Source organism: Poecilia reticulata, linkage group LG5 (assembly GCF_000633615.1).
Source record: "Poecilia reticulata strain Guanapo linkage group LG5, Guppy_female_1.0+MT, whole genome shotgun sequence".
Lineage (NCBI taxonomy): Eukaryota > Metazoa > Chordata > Actinopteri > Cyprinodontiformes > Poeciliidae > Poecilia > Poecilia reticulata.
In genome coordinates, this window is record NC_024335.1 from 22623137 (window position 1) to 22638452 (window position 15316).

The 15316-nt window shown below is 38.1% G+C and overlaps 2 protein-coding genes across 4 annotated transcripts; both read left to right on the plus strand.

Annotated features, from left to right (window-relative positions):
- The first annotated feature begins 2314 nt into the window (after nucleotides 1–2314).
- LOC103465134 (proline-rich transmembrane protein 3) lies at nucleotides 2315–9053 on the plus strand. Of its 3 annotated transcripts, none has more exons than XM_008409732.2 (4): nucleotides 2315–2867; nucleotides 2937–3080; nucleotides 3799–4253; nucleotides 5753–9053. In XM_008409732.2, the coding sequence occupies exons 3-4, from the start codon at nucleotides 3821–3823 to the stop codon at nucleotides 7393–7395; spliced, it is 2076 nt and encodes a 691-aa protein (XP_008407954.1). In that variant the 5' UTR covers nucleotides 2315–2867; nucleotides 2937–3080; nucleotides 3799–3820; the 3' UTR covers nucleotides 7396–9053. The 3 variants fall into 3 exon arrangements, with proteins under 3 accessions (XP_008407954.1, XP_008407955.1, XP_008407956.1); XM_008409733.2 differs by having other exon boundaries at nucleotides 2974–3080; XM_008409734.2 differs by lacking the exon at nucleotides 2315–2867 and having other exon boundaries at nucleotides 2883–3061.
- Nucleotides 9054–9431: 378 nt separating this feature from the next.
- On the plus strand, nucleotides 9432–13742 carry LOC103465133 (uncharacterized). Its single transcript, XM_008409730.2, has 6 exons — nucleotides 9432–9703; nucleotides 10890–11000; nucleotides 11087–11205; nucleotides 11292–11442; nucleotides 12412–12533; nucleotides 12610–13742. The coding sequence occupies exons 1-6, from the start codon at nucleotides 9490–9492 to the stop codon at nucleotides 13555–13557; spliced, it is 1665 nt and encodes a 554-aa protein (XP_008407952.1). The 5' UTR covers nucleotides 9432–9489; the 3' UTR covers nucleotides 13558–13742.
- Nucleotides 13743–15316: the final 1574 nt, after the last annotated feature.

A 15316-nucleotide genomic window follows, 5' to 3' on the forward strand; every position in this document is an offset into this window, starting at 1 on the left:
CAGAACTTCATGGTGGCCAAAATATAGCATGATACAAATACCTAGTCCTCTTTTGGTTTAATACACTATCGTGCCAAAAGAATAATGAAGAAATCTTATGCAGAGTATTAAAACCATTATACCTCTCTGTATCACCACATTGAGATAAATTGGAAGTGAAAAGTGCAACATATCCACATGTAAATACTGTAACACAACATCTGAAAAGAATTGCATTACAAAATCTACAAATCTCCTCGTTTAGTAAAGCTTACTTAAACGGACGTGTGATAAAATAGATCAGAAACCAATAAAAACTTATTTGCAGACCCATTTAAAACGCGTTATTGTTTAAGTGCTTCCCTCAATAGCCAATGTGAAGCCTGGTAAATATTTGAATGTGTATACCTTTAACAAAATCTAACTTCCCCAGTCTGCCTTAAAGCGCCAGGCATGTGCCACTGAGGGCGTCCCCTTGCTCGCTCCACAACAAACTGCCCCGTGCTGCTCTTAAGGTGGACCGACATAGATGCGCCCTCTGAATGGGCAGAGTCAGTCACTCACTGGACAGGTAAGAGTTAAAATCAGCCCTCTCCGCAGATCGTCTGATACTGTAAGGACTATGTTGATGTAATAGTAGGATATAATATTGCAGAAGTTGGTAGAGTACAACCCAGCATTTCTTCAACATATTTTTTACTATAGATAAAGTAAAAAAAAAACAAAACAAAACACAACAACAACAAACAAAAGATAAAGTAAATAATATGCAGATTCCAGTGTTTTATAGACTAAAATTGAACATAAAGCAATACAAATGAATTTCAAAATAATTTTTTTTAAGAATAAACAGTTTATCAAATCAGTTTCAAACCAATATTTACAGTAGATAATATAATTGCATACATTATTTATTCAAACAGATTAAACAATTTTGCATTATTTCCAAATGGCAAGACAAGCTCAGCATATAGACAACTGCATAATAATAACAATGTTGTACATTTATTTTTACTTTATTTAACCCGGTAAGTCGATGAAGGAGAAAAATTCCCATTTTCATCAACGTCATGTTCGGAAAACATCATACAACAGAACATCATACAGAAGAAGAGAGAAAAATAGAGTCAACAGTTTTCAACAAGAAGACTCACTTCGAGAGTAATTGAAGATCTGTATCAGTAGCTCATGCATTTTTCTTTGAAACATGTTTCTTCTTCATTCAGTTAAGTTACTTGCAGGGGGTAATGTATCCAGAAATTTTACTCAAGTAATAAAAGTGATACTTCATAAAAAATATTACTTAACTAAAAGTAAAAAGTAATCTACTCTTAAAGTCACTTTTCCCCCAAAAAAGGACTCAAGTAAATGTAAGTCACTATCTCTGATGTACAGTGCAGTTTTCTGTATTCATACTCCAAACTTTGCTAAATTTTATTTGGATTTTAATTCAATTCTATTCAATTTAGTTTATTTGTGAAACACCAAATCACAACGCATGCTATATCAAGGCATTTTACAAAAACATAATTATTTAATTTCAGTCATACATGCATTTCAAATGAAACTACTTGAGTCAGAAACCCAGGTTCACATTCCAGGAGAGCAATGATCCTGAACATGCAGCCAGAGTTACAATGGAAAACAAATCAAAACATGAGTTAGAACGACTCCGTTAATGTTCAGACCTAAATCCAACTGAGAATCTGTGACGAGACTCGAAAATTAACATAATCAATTACTCTCTGTTCAGTCTGACTGAGTGTAAGTTAAGTTGCCAAAAAGGTCAGGCAAAAATTTCAGTCTCCATGAGGGCTTCTCCTGAAAGATTTGTTGCAGTGCCAGTCAGATGTTTGTGAATGCCAATGTACCAGCCTGCGCTGCTGTGCTTTGAAACATTATGCACAGATGTATGTGTAGATTAACAGACTCTGCAAACAGCATTTTCAGACTTTGACCAATCCTGTTCAAAGCTCAGTGAGGTTCTACTCCAGTTTGTGGAATCACTGGCGCATTAGTATATATGTCAGTGATTGATTATTTTACTATATATTTTTTCTTTTTCTTTTTATTGTTCTTGTTCTGTCTGTTTATGGACCATAATTGTGTCTAAATAAAGAGGATTGATTGATTGATTGATTGATTGATTGATTGATTGATTGATTGATTGATTGATTGTTGTAATTGCAGCAAAATGTGGTTCTACAAACCACAGGGAACCAGGCCTGAATGAAAATGCAAGCCACATGTTTCATATTTTTATTTGCAAAAAAGTTGAAAACTTTGCATTATTTGGCTTTCAAAATGTGCTTCTGTGTGTTGGTTTATCAAATAAAATCCAAATAAAGTACATTAAAGTTTGTGACTGGGATATAAAACAATTAAACTGCTTTCATATCAATGATAGAGGACACTCAATTAATAATTATGTTTTATCACACAGCACACAGACTGTGCTGTGTGATAAAACAGCACACTCTGTGCTGTTTTATCACAGACTGTGATAAAACAGTCCATATTTCCACAGGTGTGAAATATGGTATCGTGTGTAAATAATAGTTGTCATAAATTGAGCATGTGCTCGTGTCTTCTTGGCTTCACATCATCGCCTCATGTGACTCGGTGCCACTGTAAGGATCTTAAAGTAATCCCTTTGCAAAGGGATTTACCTTCAAACAAATGTTGTAAAAAGTCAGGTGAGGCTTTTGCAGGCTTTTACTAATCAAAAAGAAAGAAACAAAAGCAATAAATTGTATCTTGCAAAACAAGAAAAAGCTACTTTCTCAGCTGATTTTCATAGACTTTTTTTTTTTTTTTTACATTTCACAAGCAGCTGCAGTTATTCAGGTCATCCTGGATGGGAAAAGGCCAAGGAAGCAGCTGGTGAGGTAAGAGGACTAAGACGTCGGCTTGAAAGGTTAGACGTCCGCGAGCGTGCCTCTAAACCCTCTGTTCAGTTTCTGTGTTCAGTGAGACGTTTATGTTCCACGGTAGAAATCAATGAGAAGCCCTGCAGCAATAAAGATGGAGCACAACCGCTGAAACCCCGAAGAGGAAGGCAGAGGATTGTCAGGAGCAACAGGTACCTCTACTGTTATCAGGTAGGCTTAAATAAACAGTTTTTGTTTTTAGGTTATTTTGTTGCAGCTGAATACTGAAATGTGTGAATAATAAATATTTTGTTTCACATTCTGCTAAAAACACTATTTTGTAAATGATTAAATGCTAAATTGAATGGACAAAAATCTCAGTTTTTTTTCTTTTGGATACTCAATATTTAATCTTATTCTACCTAAACTGTAAGTGTTTAAATTTATATTGCAATCTCAACTGCTGTTGGATCTAAAAGTCAAAGTACCTGATTATGTTACAGTAAGAAGTTGTAAAAGCAGACGTAGTCATTGTAGATTTTATTATACATTTTACACAAGTGTCATCACAACATTTATGCCCCAAACAGCACAAATAGTTCTGACTCATACTGCGAACCTCTATGTTTACTCCTTTTTCTATTTTTTATTTATTTTTTTGCTGGGTCAAATCGTCTGCAGATGCTGTGTGGATTGTAAACCCTTTGGATTACTCAGGGAATTACAGGATTAAAACACATGATCGTCTTGGATATCTCTGTGACTCTCAAATGAGTCTTAACCTTTGAAATCTTTCTACTGTCAACACACTGGCAATTATCCTAAATAGTAGACCGTAAAACACTTGTTACTCGTGAAAAAATGCTTTTAATGAAGGATGTTTTCAAAAATAAATTCTCTTAAAGATGTGATGACTAATCCCCAATTCTTTTTTGCTTTGTCTCCACAGACCGTGGCTGTAAATCAACAAAATGGGTCTCTCAACTTTTCTTTATGTTGTCCTAACTGCATCTCTCTGTTCACCTGGAGGTCTCACTCAAACTTTGGTTTCATTGGCCGCCTCTGATACGGTCGAAGTAGCTCAAAGTACAGGTGGAAACACTGACAGGTTGAAAAATGAAGCTGGCGGAGATACATTTGGTTCAGAGAGCCTTGTGGAGGGCAGCGGACAGACTGCTGACATCCTGACTTCACTGGAGCTCAGCAACGAGGAGACTGCAGTCCGAAAGGAGTCTGAGCAACTGAGCAATAAAAACCACTCAGGAACTGGAATCACATTAACCACAAGACCAGCACTAAGTGTCTACAACCAAGGAGCAGACGAAAATAAAGACTCAGTTACAGGATCTGAACGCTCCACTGTGATATCTGAGGGCGAGCCTTTGGATGATGACTTGCAGAAAGGTAAACTTGATTTAAACTCAAACACATTATAATCTCATTTTAATCCTTCAGATTATTAGAATATGTTTGGCTGGTATAATATACAGTTAAAACCAGATATTTACAGTCATATTCAGTAAATTGAAATATGTATTACTGAAAAGTTGATTTATTTCAGTAACTAAAGTCACTTAATAAAACACATTATAGATTAACAACACACAGATTGATGATTTCAAGCCTCTGGTTTCTGATCAATTTTAAGTATTTTCTGCTGAGTGAATGAAAACATGAGATTTAAGATTCAAATATTACATCAGACCAATAAAAAAAAAACAAAAACATTTTAATAAAGAAATGTGAGGTACTTTTAGTCCAACAAATTGGAATGGATTTTTTAATTTAGTGAATAACTGTATGTTGAAAGTTATAACCTTTTTCATCACCATCTGACATGGACTCAAGTTTAATTCGTTTTTTTATATTCATTAAGATTACCAAAATTATTAGAATTTGCTAAACGGCAGAATAATTACATGTTCTTAAGACATCTTTATTTTTACTGTATGTAAAAGTTTACATACAGTCCGGAAATAGACAGCACAGTTGTGTGTCATTAGTTCCAACGTGGTTTAATGTTTTAAAGTGGCCGTCAGAGAAACCTAATGTCAGTTTCATTTGAACTTCATTACTGCCTCATTGGTGCGATTTGAATAACATTTACCTAAATTTTGTGGCAAAGTTACTCATGTCCAATAAACATGGTGGCTCCAAGTTGCAACGGTTACAATGCAAAAGGCAAAACTTTGTAAAGCAGTGGCACTGCAGGCAAGAAATGTAAAACTGATTTTTTTACTATGGCATGCTCAAAAAAGAAAAAAAAAATCTGTGTCGATGTAAGTTACCTGGAGATCAAATTATGTACACTACTGTATCAAACATGTAGAAAGCCAATGCTGGGGCACCGTTTACTTAAAGCTGCTTGTCTTCATACACTTTTGAACTGCATAGCTTAAATACAATATTATTCTCACTGCTGAATTTGAGTGAGGGTTCGTTGGCAGCTGTTGGCACTGATTTATCAGCGTTGATTTCCTTAATTTTGGGAGATCGGTGATCAGCTGATACTTACATGTGAAGCTGATAGTATCCACTAATATTATCTACGTCAGCAAAGGTCTAAAAATCAACCACTGTCCTCTTCTGCTCTCCTGTCAGAGAGGTTTGACTGACAGACTGGCCCACCAGGTCACATCTTCACGTTCACAGTTAACAATAGTAACCCTATTGTTACCAACTCATCAACTTTGTTGCTATATTTAGCAACATTTCAGACGAATCAGCCAAAATTGGAGTCGGTAGATCAGGCTTTTTAAAGATCGGTAATCCGCGATCATCCAGAAAACTGTAATCGGTGCAGCCCTAGTTGGAATGCAAATCAAGCTCATGGTTGTGAAAGGCAACCTGAAATGATTCTTTATCTAATTCTTGTGTAAAAATAAGACATTTCTCTCTTTCAGGTGAAGACCACTCCAGAATCCCAGTCCAAACCAGTGTGTTTACCTTCGTGAATAATCCCAGCTTGTCTGGACCTGGGAGCCCATGCGTGCTCGGCGTCTCGCCTTGCACGATCTTTAACAGCTTCAATGGCACCAGCCTGCTGTGGGATGACATGAGCCGCACTCTGGCATTTGCTTGGGAGCTGCATGTCTTTGGATCTGCAAGCCTTTTCGTGTTGATAACAGCTCTGGCGGTTTTGGGAATTGCTGGAGCGTGCACTCTTCCTCATACCCTTTGTGATGCCCTCACGCTTTCTAATGGTTTCCTTGCTGTAGCAGGTGCTCTGCGCACAGCCCTCCTTCTCGTCGATCCTTACGGTACCCGTCAGATCCTGCCTCATGCCGCTCTGGCAGCTCTACATAATATTCCTTTGCAGCTTCTTCTGTGGGTGCAGGTTGTCCTCGCTCTTGTCACGCTCCGAGGGATAAAAGTAACATCTTTCCCTTCAAAGCTGCACTCCCCATGGGTGGTTGGAGTACTCGGTATATCGCACTGCACTTTCTTATTTTTAGCCGATCTGTACTCTTCAACCTTGCCCCCAGCTTTCCCTCTTTTGCTGCAGACCGTCTCCCTTTGCTGGGGTATCCCTTTCTGCCTGGGAATCCTCACCAAATCCCTCTCCCACTCACAACATTTCTCCAGATCTGCGGTCCCACAGTGGGTTCCCTCTCACAGGACAGAGAGGCTCGGGAAGCGAGTAACGGCTGTGTGCGCCTTCCTTGGTGTGCTCTGTTGCAGCATTCAGATATACACAGTTCTTTGGCTCTACGGGCTCCTGGGGAGCTGGAGGCGCTTTAGCTGGGGTTGGTGGCTCAGTCAGTTCTGGGCCAGGATTTTTGAGTTAGCATGGGGATTCTCTGTCCTTTTTCTTGGATCTTGGGTCTTCTGGACGCCATCTAAAGGCCAAGCAAGAAGCATTGATTTACAGGGTAGAGATAACATCTCTAAAAAGGAAGTAAAGAAAAGCTTGTGGCAAAGAGTTTCGGTTAGCATGCAAAGAGGCCTGAGGGGAAAATCAGAGAAATCCTTGGAAGACTTGATGCCAAACAACATTGCAAAGCATAACCTGTCTAGATCTGGTATCAGCAACAATGCACTGCATGATGATAAGCAAGCTCCCTCTAAACTGGACTACATTTCTGATCCTGTTAGCATCAGCAGCTCTGACTCTCAGACTGCACTGCTGTGGCAGAAAGTTGGAGAACGAGAATGTGTCCTCTCACTCATAGAGTTTGACATGCGACCCCCGTCTCCCATCAACCTCAGGCTCAGCATTGACAATGCCCTTCACCACGGGCAGCTCATAGCTGGGGCTGTTTTCACGCCTCCGCCTCCCTCTTGGACTCAAAGTTTGAGCACAGATGGAGCGAGGGGACCAACCACGTTTCCCCCAGCCTACGTCGGATACGGGTGGATGTTGGATACAGAGTCCATTTCTCCATCTTTAGACCATTTCCAGGCCAAGGAGCCAGCACAGTCAGTAAATGCCACACCAGATTTTAATAGCAGGATTGGATCTCCAGCTGCTGAACCAACGGGAGAACAATTTACAGGAGTGATGCTCCAAAATGACTGGTCTGATGACGACGTTACCGATCTCTAGGCTCATTAGGGTAGAGTCTTTAAAAATGCAAAATAATTTTTTTTCAAACTCACAATGTTATGCTGCATTAAGTATAAAACTGTTGCAAAAGATGGTTTCCCATAAGTGTAACTATTCAACTTCTAAAGGTCTAATTTTGAATGAAAACTTTGCTAATTTTTAGGACAGGCCAGTTTAGTTGTAATTATAACGTCAATATTTCTATAGATTTTTGATTTATTCTCTTAAGTTTTTTTTGGAGTGTTTTTATTTTAGGACACAATCTGAAAGGAGAGCAAAGTACAAATGGACAAACTGGTTTTTTTTTGCATAGTTTTACAGTTTTAGTTTATGTTATGTAGAACAGAGGAGTTTTTTTTTATTAAGGTCCATCATATTTCTACACTTTTTTGTATCAGATTTGTTTAGTTATAAATGCTCGAAGGATTTTATGTTGTATTTGTAAACAAGGAAAATGAATTAAATATATAATGTCAAACCCGCTTAATGGTTATTAGTATTATGCTCTTGATATCTGTTTGTTATTCTGTGAAAAAAAGGATGCCACTATGTGTTATCAGGGACTCTGACTCACAGCTAACATTTCAAAGCATTTGGCCTTTGCTTTTTCTCCTCAGGCATTTCTTTAAACACGTTATTTATAGTTTTTAAATATTTTAAATAAGCAAGATGGTTTGCACACTGACTCATTTATTTCACCACTCCATGGGACAAAGGAGACATTTCATTGATGTGGCTCTTCAACCATTAAAAATCATGGAGAGGTTGGTGCAAAGGAGAAAATGTTAGGACTAATACAACGAGTCTTCATCAAGCAAAATGTATTAATTGTTTCACATATTAAAAAACTATGTTACTGAAAATAGGTTTCATCTGTAATTTTCACAAGTTCAATTTTTAGTAAACTGTACATTTTTAAAATTTTGTTTGGTTGACTGATTTTAAAATGTACAAAAGAAACAAAAGTAAATGATGCTTTAAATTAACTTTAACAGTTCTGACACAAAGCCAGTCGACCTTGGAAAAACCATTTTCACCTTCATCCCACTGGGCTCTCTCAAAGTTGTGTACTCAGGCTATTGATATCAACACAACTGTGTACCCCGAAAGAGTTAGACCTGATCATTTAAAGCCACAAAAGTGGTATATTCCTCATTTATAGGAATATTGAACAAAGGTGTAGGGAAGATGTCAAACAAACCAAGGCCTGAGTTAAGTGAAAACAACCTGCTTGTTCATGAGTGAAATGAAGGAGAGGATCTTTCAACCACAGCTCATATGGTGAGAATGCTAATATAGGAAGCACTGTTTGTTGTCGTTTTCTCTGAGATACTATGAAAATTTTAATGCTGTTAGCTCACTTAAATACTTGGTGACTGCTGCTAAAGAGTGTTGTGCTCAGGCTGTGACTTGCAGAAACTGGAGTGGTAGCTCAGCTGCAGTATGACAGCAAAAGAAACCATGCAGAGGAAACTGAGAAACAGAGAAGATCATTCCCTCTGTAAAAGGGTGTGTTTAAATCTGTTGAAACATAATTGTTTTTATTTTATATGTTTGATCTTTTGTGTGTCTCTGTTTTTACATGCTTGTCTGTTAAAGATCCCAGACAAACACTATCTAATGTTTTTTATGTGTACAATAAATTGATGATAAATTCATTTGTTTGATTGATTGATTGATTTCATTTAAAGTTAGCCAAACTATCAATAATGATATAATATAATATAATATAATATAATATAATATAACTCTGTATATCAATTAAAAATATCTTCATAACATAAAAAAGTAAACTGCAAAAATCACAAACATGCACCATGTTTAGATTGAATCTCAAACAACTCTCTCTCTTTTTAAATGTTATTTCTTAAAATTAAACCAGATTTTATGTTTATTTATTTTTTTACTCAAACACAATATCTTAGTCGTGATAATCATCACAGCACTGCAATACAGACAGGTGCGCTTTGTGACGTACCGCTGCCTGATTGGTTAATTAATTTCACAGTACAGTATATGTTCGGTCGTTGGACGCCACGGAGTTCCTGGCGATTAGCTGCAGTTTTTACAATCTGTACAGTCTGACGAGGAGTGATGCCTTTGAGGAGTATTTTGTCGTATTTTGCACTGATCATCGTCCTGAGGTCCTGCACTGTGTGTGCTGGACTCTCTGGTGAAGCGGAGGAGGAAAGACCTGCAGCGGTCCCAGGCAGTCATCACCTCAGCCGGGTGGGGTCTGGTCGGAAAGGTGAACCTGGTTCACTGACCTTCACATATGACCAAAAGGGAGACTTTAATTCCACTAATGGTGAGTTTTATTGGCATACAAGTATATTCCTGTGTATTTAAGCAATTGTGTTGGTATGTCACATGAAATGCTTTCAATAGTGTAGAGACTTGTGTGATAATTTATTATGAAAAAAGCGTTTTTTAATCTTTCACCATGGGGGTAAAATAAATTAATGCTCAGAACATCATGTAAATTAACCCTGGCAGAGCAAATTTATACTTTATGATGCCAAATGTCTCGTTTTTGATACAAGCATCTTTTCAATTGAGTTACCATTTCCTCAAAAGGAATTTTATGGACTAAAGTACCACTAAATCCACTAAATGTATATTTTCTGTGCGTCATGATTATTTTATTATTTTTTTAAATAATGCATATTGTACCAGAAAAGCCTCATGTGTCCATCATGATGAAAATTAACTTAAGGAAACCAGGGCCTTTTTTCAAAATGATGTCGGTAACCGACTGGGATATTAAATCAGACCTTTTGTAGTCTGACCTAACACTACAATCTGCCGCACATTTTTATACAGCATTCATGAAAAATGAGCTAAACATGCCTTGGTCTAATGTCCCAAAAGCTTCAGGTTATGTATGGCAAACTGTGAATAAATGACCGAACAGAAGCCTTCAGCCACAGTGTGTACCATGAACTGGATAAAATAGGCAAAGGTTTTTATTCTGAAAAAAAAGTGTTTTAAGGGGAAATCTTTTGGTAAGACTCCAACACTGTTTCTTACAAACCAATTTAGTTAGATGGTTTTATGACATTTATTGTGTATTGGTTGTTACAATTATGGGATTTTAAATTTTTATTTCTCAAAATGAAACATTTATTTGACCCTTTTGGTGTTGCTGATCTGCTGTAACTCTGGAAACGCAATGCAAATGGCTGCTAATAATGAGCTGCAGAGAATTTCACAATTGACGCTTTCTGTATTTTTTTTAGCATATACAGAATAAGTCTTTTACAAAGTTAATGTAAATGTTTCCTAGATTTATAGGTCTGCATTTGAAGAATTTAGTGGGACTAATGGTAACGTAGAAATATTTTGTACTGTCCTTTTTTTTTTTTTTTTTTTTTTGGAACGGTTTGCCTTTTAGCTATTCAACTGATTCCCTGCTTTTTAATTGAATGAATAAGGACACTTGGGTGTATAACCTTGGGCAAAAGTCTTTGGTTTAATCTCTACTTGTGTTTTAGTGTTGCACTCTGCGAAACTGAAGCGCCTGGCTCCATCGGTGCATTGCGGCAGCAACCAGATGACCCTCTCTGTCAAACGGAGAGGAACTCATCATTTTCTCATCGACAGCGGTTGGTCCCTTTTTTTTGTTTTGTACAGAGTCAGAACTGCTGTTCAGTATGCAAAGACGGGATTAACATCTTTGAATTTCAAACAGGTGAGGAGCCTCTGACTCCTCTGTCCCAGATGCCCTCTACATGTGGCTTTTTTGTGAAGCGATCCCGCAGAGATGTGCAGTATGCGGCCTCCTATCAGGGCTGTCATGTTAACAAGCAGGTAGAAGTTTTATTCTACGCCGGACCAGATTTTATTTTAACATCATAAAAATAAGGTCAACCTTGCCTCGGGCTTCCTTTCCACAGGGAAATGAATATTCCTTACCGCTGCGATTATGGGGGGAACCGATGACCATGTCCTGCCCTGGTATGGTGCCACTGCCCTCCATTTTCTGCTTTCCAGACAAGATGGTGGTGACGATTCGCGGCGTACCAGCAAATGAACTCAAAGTAAAAGGTAGGTTGTGTTTAGAGCAGTGATTTGCAAAAATAGCTGTAACTTTTTGAATATTCATGTTGCAACCACAAACTTCAGTGTACTTTATGTAATATATTGCCACCCACATGACAGCAAATGAGGATTTTATCTGTTTAAGAGGAACTCATAGTAACTGTGGAGGAACTGCAAAGATGTGTTGCTCAGGTGGGAGAATCTGCTTATGGGATAACTATTGGTTGTGTGCTTCAATCTGACCTTTATGGGAAGGTGGCAAAAGGAACATCACTTATGGAAAAGCCAAAACATTTTTTTCTTTGACAGGTGCTTTATGTGACCGAGAATCCTCTGGTCAGATGAGATCAAAATAACTTTTTTGACTTTTTGGCAAAAATGCATATTATAGGTGAACTAATACTGCACATCACACCAAATGTATTCCCCACAGTAACATGATAGCGGCAACATCATGCTGTGGGGATCCCTAATTTCAGCAGGGACAGGGAATCTGGTTGGAGTTGGTGGGAGGATGCAAGGTGCTGAAGGCGGCGCAATCCTGAAAATGTTTATTTTTGTAAATGCGCCATAATTGTAGATTTTTATCTGTCGTCTCTAGACAATGAGTAATTGCGCTTTCTAAAAACAAAGGTTATACAAACAAGGTTAAAAAGACTTTTCACAAATTTGGTTTATGCGGAGACTTGAAAATGTTTAATACTGATATTTATCCAATCCAGAGCAAGTCAAATCAGAAGTTTGTATAGATTTGTCGTATAAAATCCCAATACCTTCCACTCTGGTTGCAATGTGAAAAGTTTACAGTATTTTGCAAAGCGGTCTGCCTTTATTTTACCAATTTTAATTTTTCAGGATGGAGGTTAAATGTTACCAGTAATGGACATTAGTTCTGTGCATCTAGAAGAATCTTTTTAAAGCCTTCTAGCTATTAAAACGCATTTGGATAAACTTCTTGTGTTAAACCTGTTGCAGTGTCTGGGACATGGCAGCCTTGGTCATCAGCATGCAGCAGCTGCAGGCTGACTTTTAATGAGTCTTTGGGGGAACTAATGCTCATCGCACCTTACAACCAAGACTTGTGTGTAGAGATCAAGGTATGATGAGGCCCTCTTGTGGTCAAACATGGAAACTGAGCTATAGATTCGCTTCTGATTGCATCTTGTGTTGCAGGATGGGGAGCATTTACTCTCTCTTCAGTGGGCAGATTTTGAACTGGCAGCATCTTGTCCTCCAGTACCAAACCCTGACCTCACCACAGAAAGAGCTGCACCCTCTATTGACGGCAACGAAGCCCTGCAACTTCAGTTCCCTCAATTGCCAATATTTTCGCAGTTCCTAGAAACGCAGTCAACACAAAGTCCTGGGCTTGTGGCTCCGTTGCCGTTTTCCTTTGTTGCTGCAGACTTCTCTGAAAAACAAAAGATACCTGAAAATCAGAGCCCTCCTTTACTGCCCCACTTCTATTTGTTTCCTGGATCTGAATCACCAGCACATCCACATAGAGTCGACACACACACAAGTCGACTCTGGTCACCTCAGACATCACTGTCTCTGTATCCAGTTCCACTTTTCCAAGAATTTCCCATGATGCCTGGAGTTTTTCTGCCAACAACAACCCCCGTACCACTTCCTGCAACAAGCACAGAGGCTGTTGTGACCACACCTGCTCCAACAGGGAATGAAAAACCTTATCTGCAGCCAGAGTTTCCAGCGCTGCTTCAGTATCCCTTTGCACCGTTTTCTAAATACCCACAATCTCCACGGGAACAAACTGCGGCCGATGCAGAATCCAAACCACAGCACCTCCATCCTCGGGTCTTCCAGATCCCCATGTTGTATCCTTTCAATCATTTTCCCCAGTTACAAAATGCTCCTGCTCCAGTGGCCTCCACTGACCCGCCTCCTCCTGAAAAGCCTTTATACCAACAACACCCTGTTATACCCCCATATATGTTCCCAAGTAGGTTTCCATACCTGCATTTCTTCAATTCTCCAGTGATGACTTCTTCATACCCAGCTCCATCAGGTCAGCAGCAGCATCAACCCGTCTACCACTCCATGCAGGCTTTCTACCCCTTCCTTCCTGATCAAAGTCGAACTGCACCAAAAGACATCTGACCAGGGTTCTGCCAGAACATTTCGGACCATCATGGATTGGTTTACTGTCGCTGATTTCTGCTGTCGTCCTCTGCTGATTACTCAACTACTGAATAAAAGTGTTTGAGGTCAGACAGCTTGCAAGAAATTGCAAACAAAAAATACTCATCTGGAAAATAAAGGTTGAAGATGCATTTTCTACTAACTTACTTTGGTCTGTTTTTTTTTTTTTTTTTTAAATTGGATTGATGAAAATCCTTGTATTTTCTAATGTGAACTTTTGCTTGCTTTGTGGGATTGGCAAGATATTCCAAAATGCTAAATACAAGTGCATCTAATTGTACTGAGTCTTAGGAACTCGATCCAAAGTCAAATTTGAATAAAGTTGATCTATATTGGCAGCAGTGCACAACAAATGTCATCTCAATGGCCAAACTGACCCAGTTTATATACAGACTGCTGAGTATTGGTCACCGACACTTTGAGAAGGGGACACTACAAAAGGTCAATACTGAAGCAGTGTTGGCATCCTGGACACGGCAGGTGTTCATTCTCATAATGTTGATACAGTAAGTTATGCAAAACTGACCCAAATACTAATGTACATGATGCTGTACTCACTAAGGTGACATGTTTTTGGGTTTTGGCTGTAATTGAGATTAATCATTTTCACAAGTTTGTTTGTGGATTGAGTTATGAACTTTTTGACTTTCTAATTTGTTGCAAACCTACTCGACTATCAAAGCTAAAGGGAACAAATGCTGACCTGGATGGAGTACTGCTCCATATATTTAATCCTTTTTGCTTCCGTCTTCTTACTGATTAGGGTTATAACTTTAAAACCCAGATAAGCAAACTGGACAGAAAAAATAAGCTTCAAAGGCTGAATAAAATAACTAAAGCCAAGCCCTTGCTTTTAATTGCTCAGTTGAAAGCATACTTTTGAAATCTTAAGTTTCTCTCTGTGTTTTCACCTCTGAGCCTCCATGATTATTCTCTCAGATTATTTTTTATCTCACCAGGTGGAATTTGATCTTCCACGTGGAATATCAAATTCCAATAATGGCAGTAGCATAAAAATGTTACTCCAATGATTTTATGCTAGTTAAGTGGAATGTCTTCAAATGTTTACACAAATTGTAACCCCAGGAAATGACATGAAGGAATTCATATTTATCACAAAGCAATAATGCGTCTTGAGCTTTCTCATAATCATTGTCGGATGTACAACCTCCAAACTGTATTTACACTTATGTATTTACACAGATGCCAAAAAGTTTTAATTTTAAGATTACTTTAGTGACGTGCCCTATTTAGTCTCCATTGAACAACATAAATCTGTAAAAAAACAAATTGTAATCAGTTCTTTTGCTGACAAAAAGTTTCACATGTTTTAAAACTCTTTTGAAATGGAATGGCAACTTGAAAAAGTGTAACATCTGATATTTAATCTGTTATTAGTAAAATCTGGCACTGCATATTCCAGAGCAATCTCTATTCATTACCCTCATTTGTGTGTAATGTTTATTTCTAGTGCCTTTTTTTGTATCTCTTTACTGGTATTTATTGTGACAATTTATTACACTTTATGTGCAACTTAATTTCTTTCGGTGTCAGTCATCTACCGTGTTACTTAACGCGGTAAGAATGTTGAAGAAAAGAAACTTGACTGTGACCATATTGATGAAAGCACACCGTGTAAACCTGCTCGCTGAGTTGCTCACCTTGGTGAATCATTTGGGATTATATGGCAAGCCATTTGATCATATAATAGATGAGC

Coding starts and splice junctions, on each gene's coding strand:
- LOC103465134 (XM_008409732.2), top strand. CDS start 3,821: ATGGGTCTCTCAACTTTTCTTTATGTTGTCCTAACTGCATCTCTCTGT. Junction 4,254..5,752: donor GGATGATGACTTGCAGAAAG/GTAAACTTGATT, acceptor TCTCTCTTTCAG/GTGAAGACCACTCCAGAATC.
- LOC103465133 (XM_008409730.2), top strand. CDS start 9,490: ATGCCTTTGAGGAGTATTTTGTCGTATTTTGCACTGATCATCGTCCTG. Junction 11,001..11,086: donor TCATTTTCTCATCGACAGCG/GTTGGTCCCTTT, acceptor AATTTCAAACAG/GTGAGGAGCCTCTGACTCCT. Junction 12,534..12,609: donor ACTTGTGTGTAGAGATCAAG/GTATGATGAGGC, acceptor CTTGTGTTGCAG/GATGGGGAGCATTTACTCTC.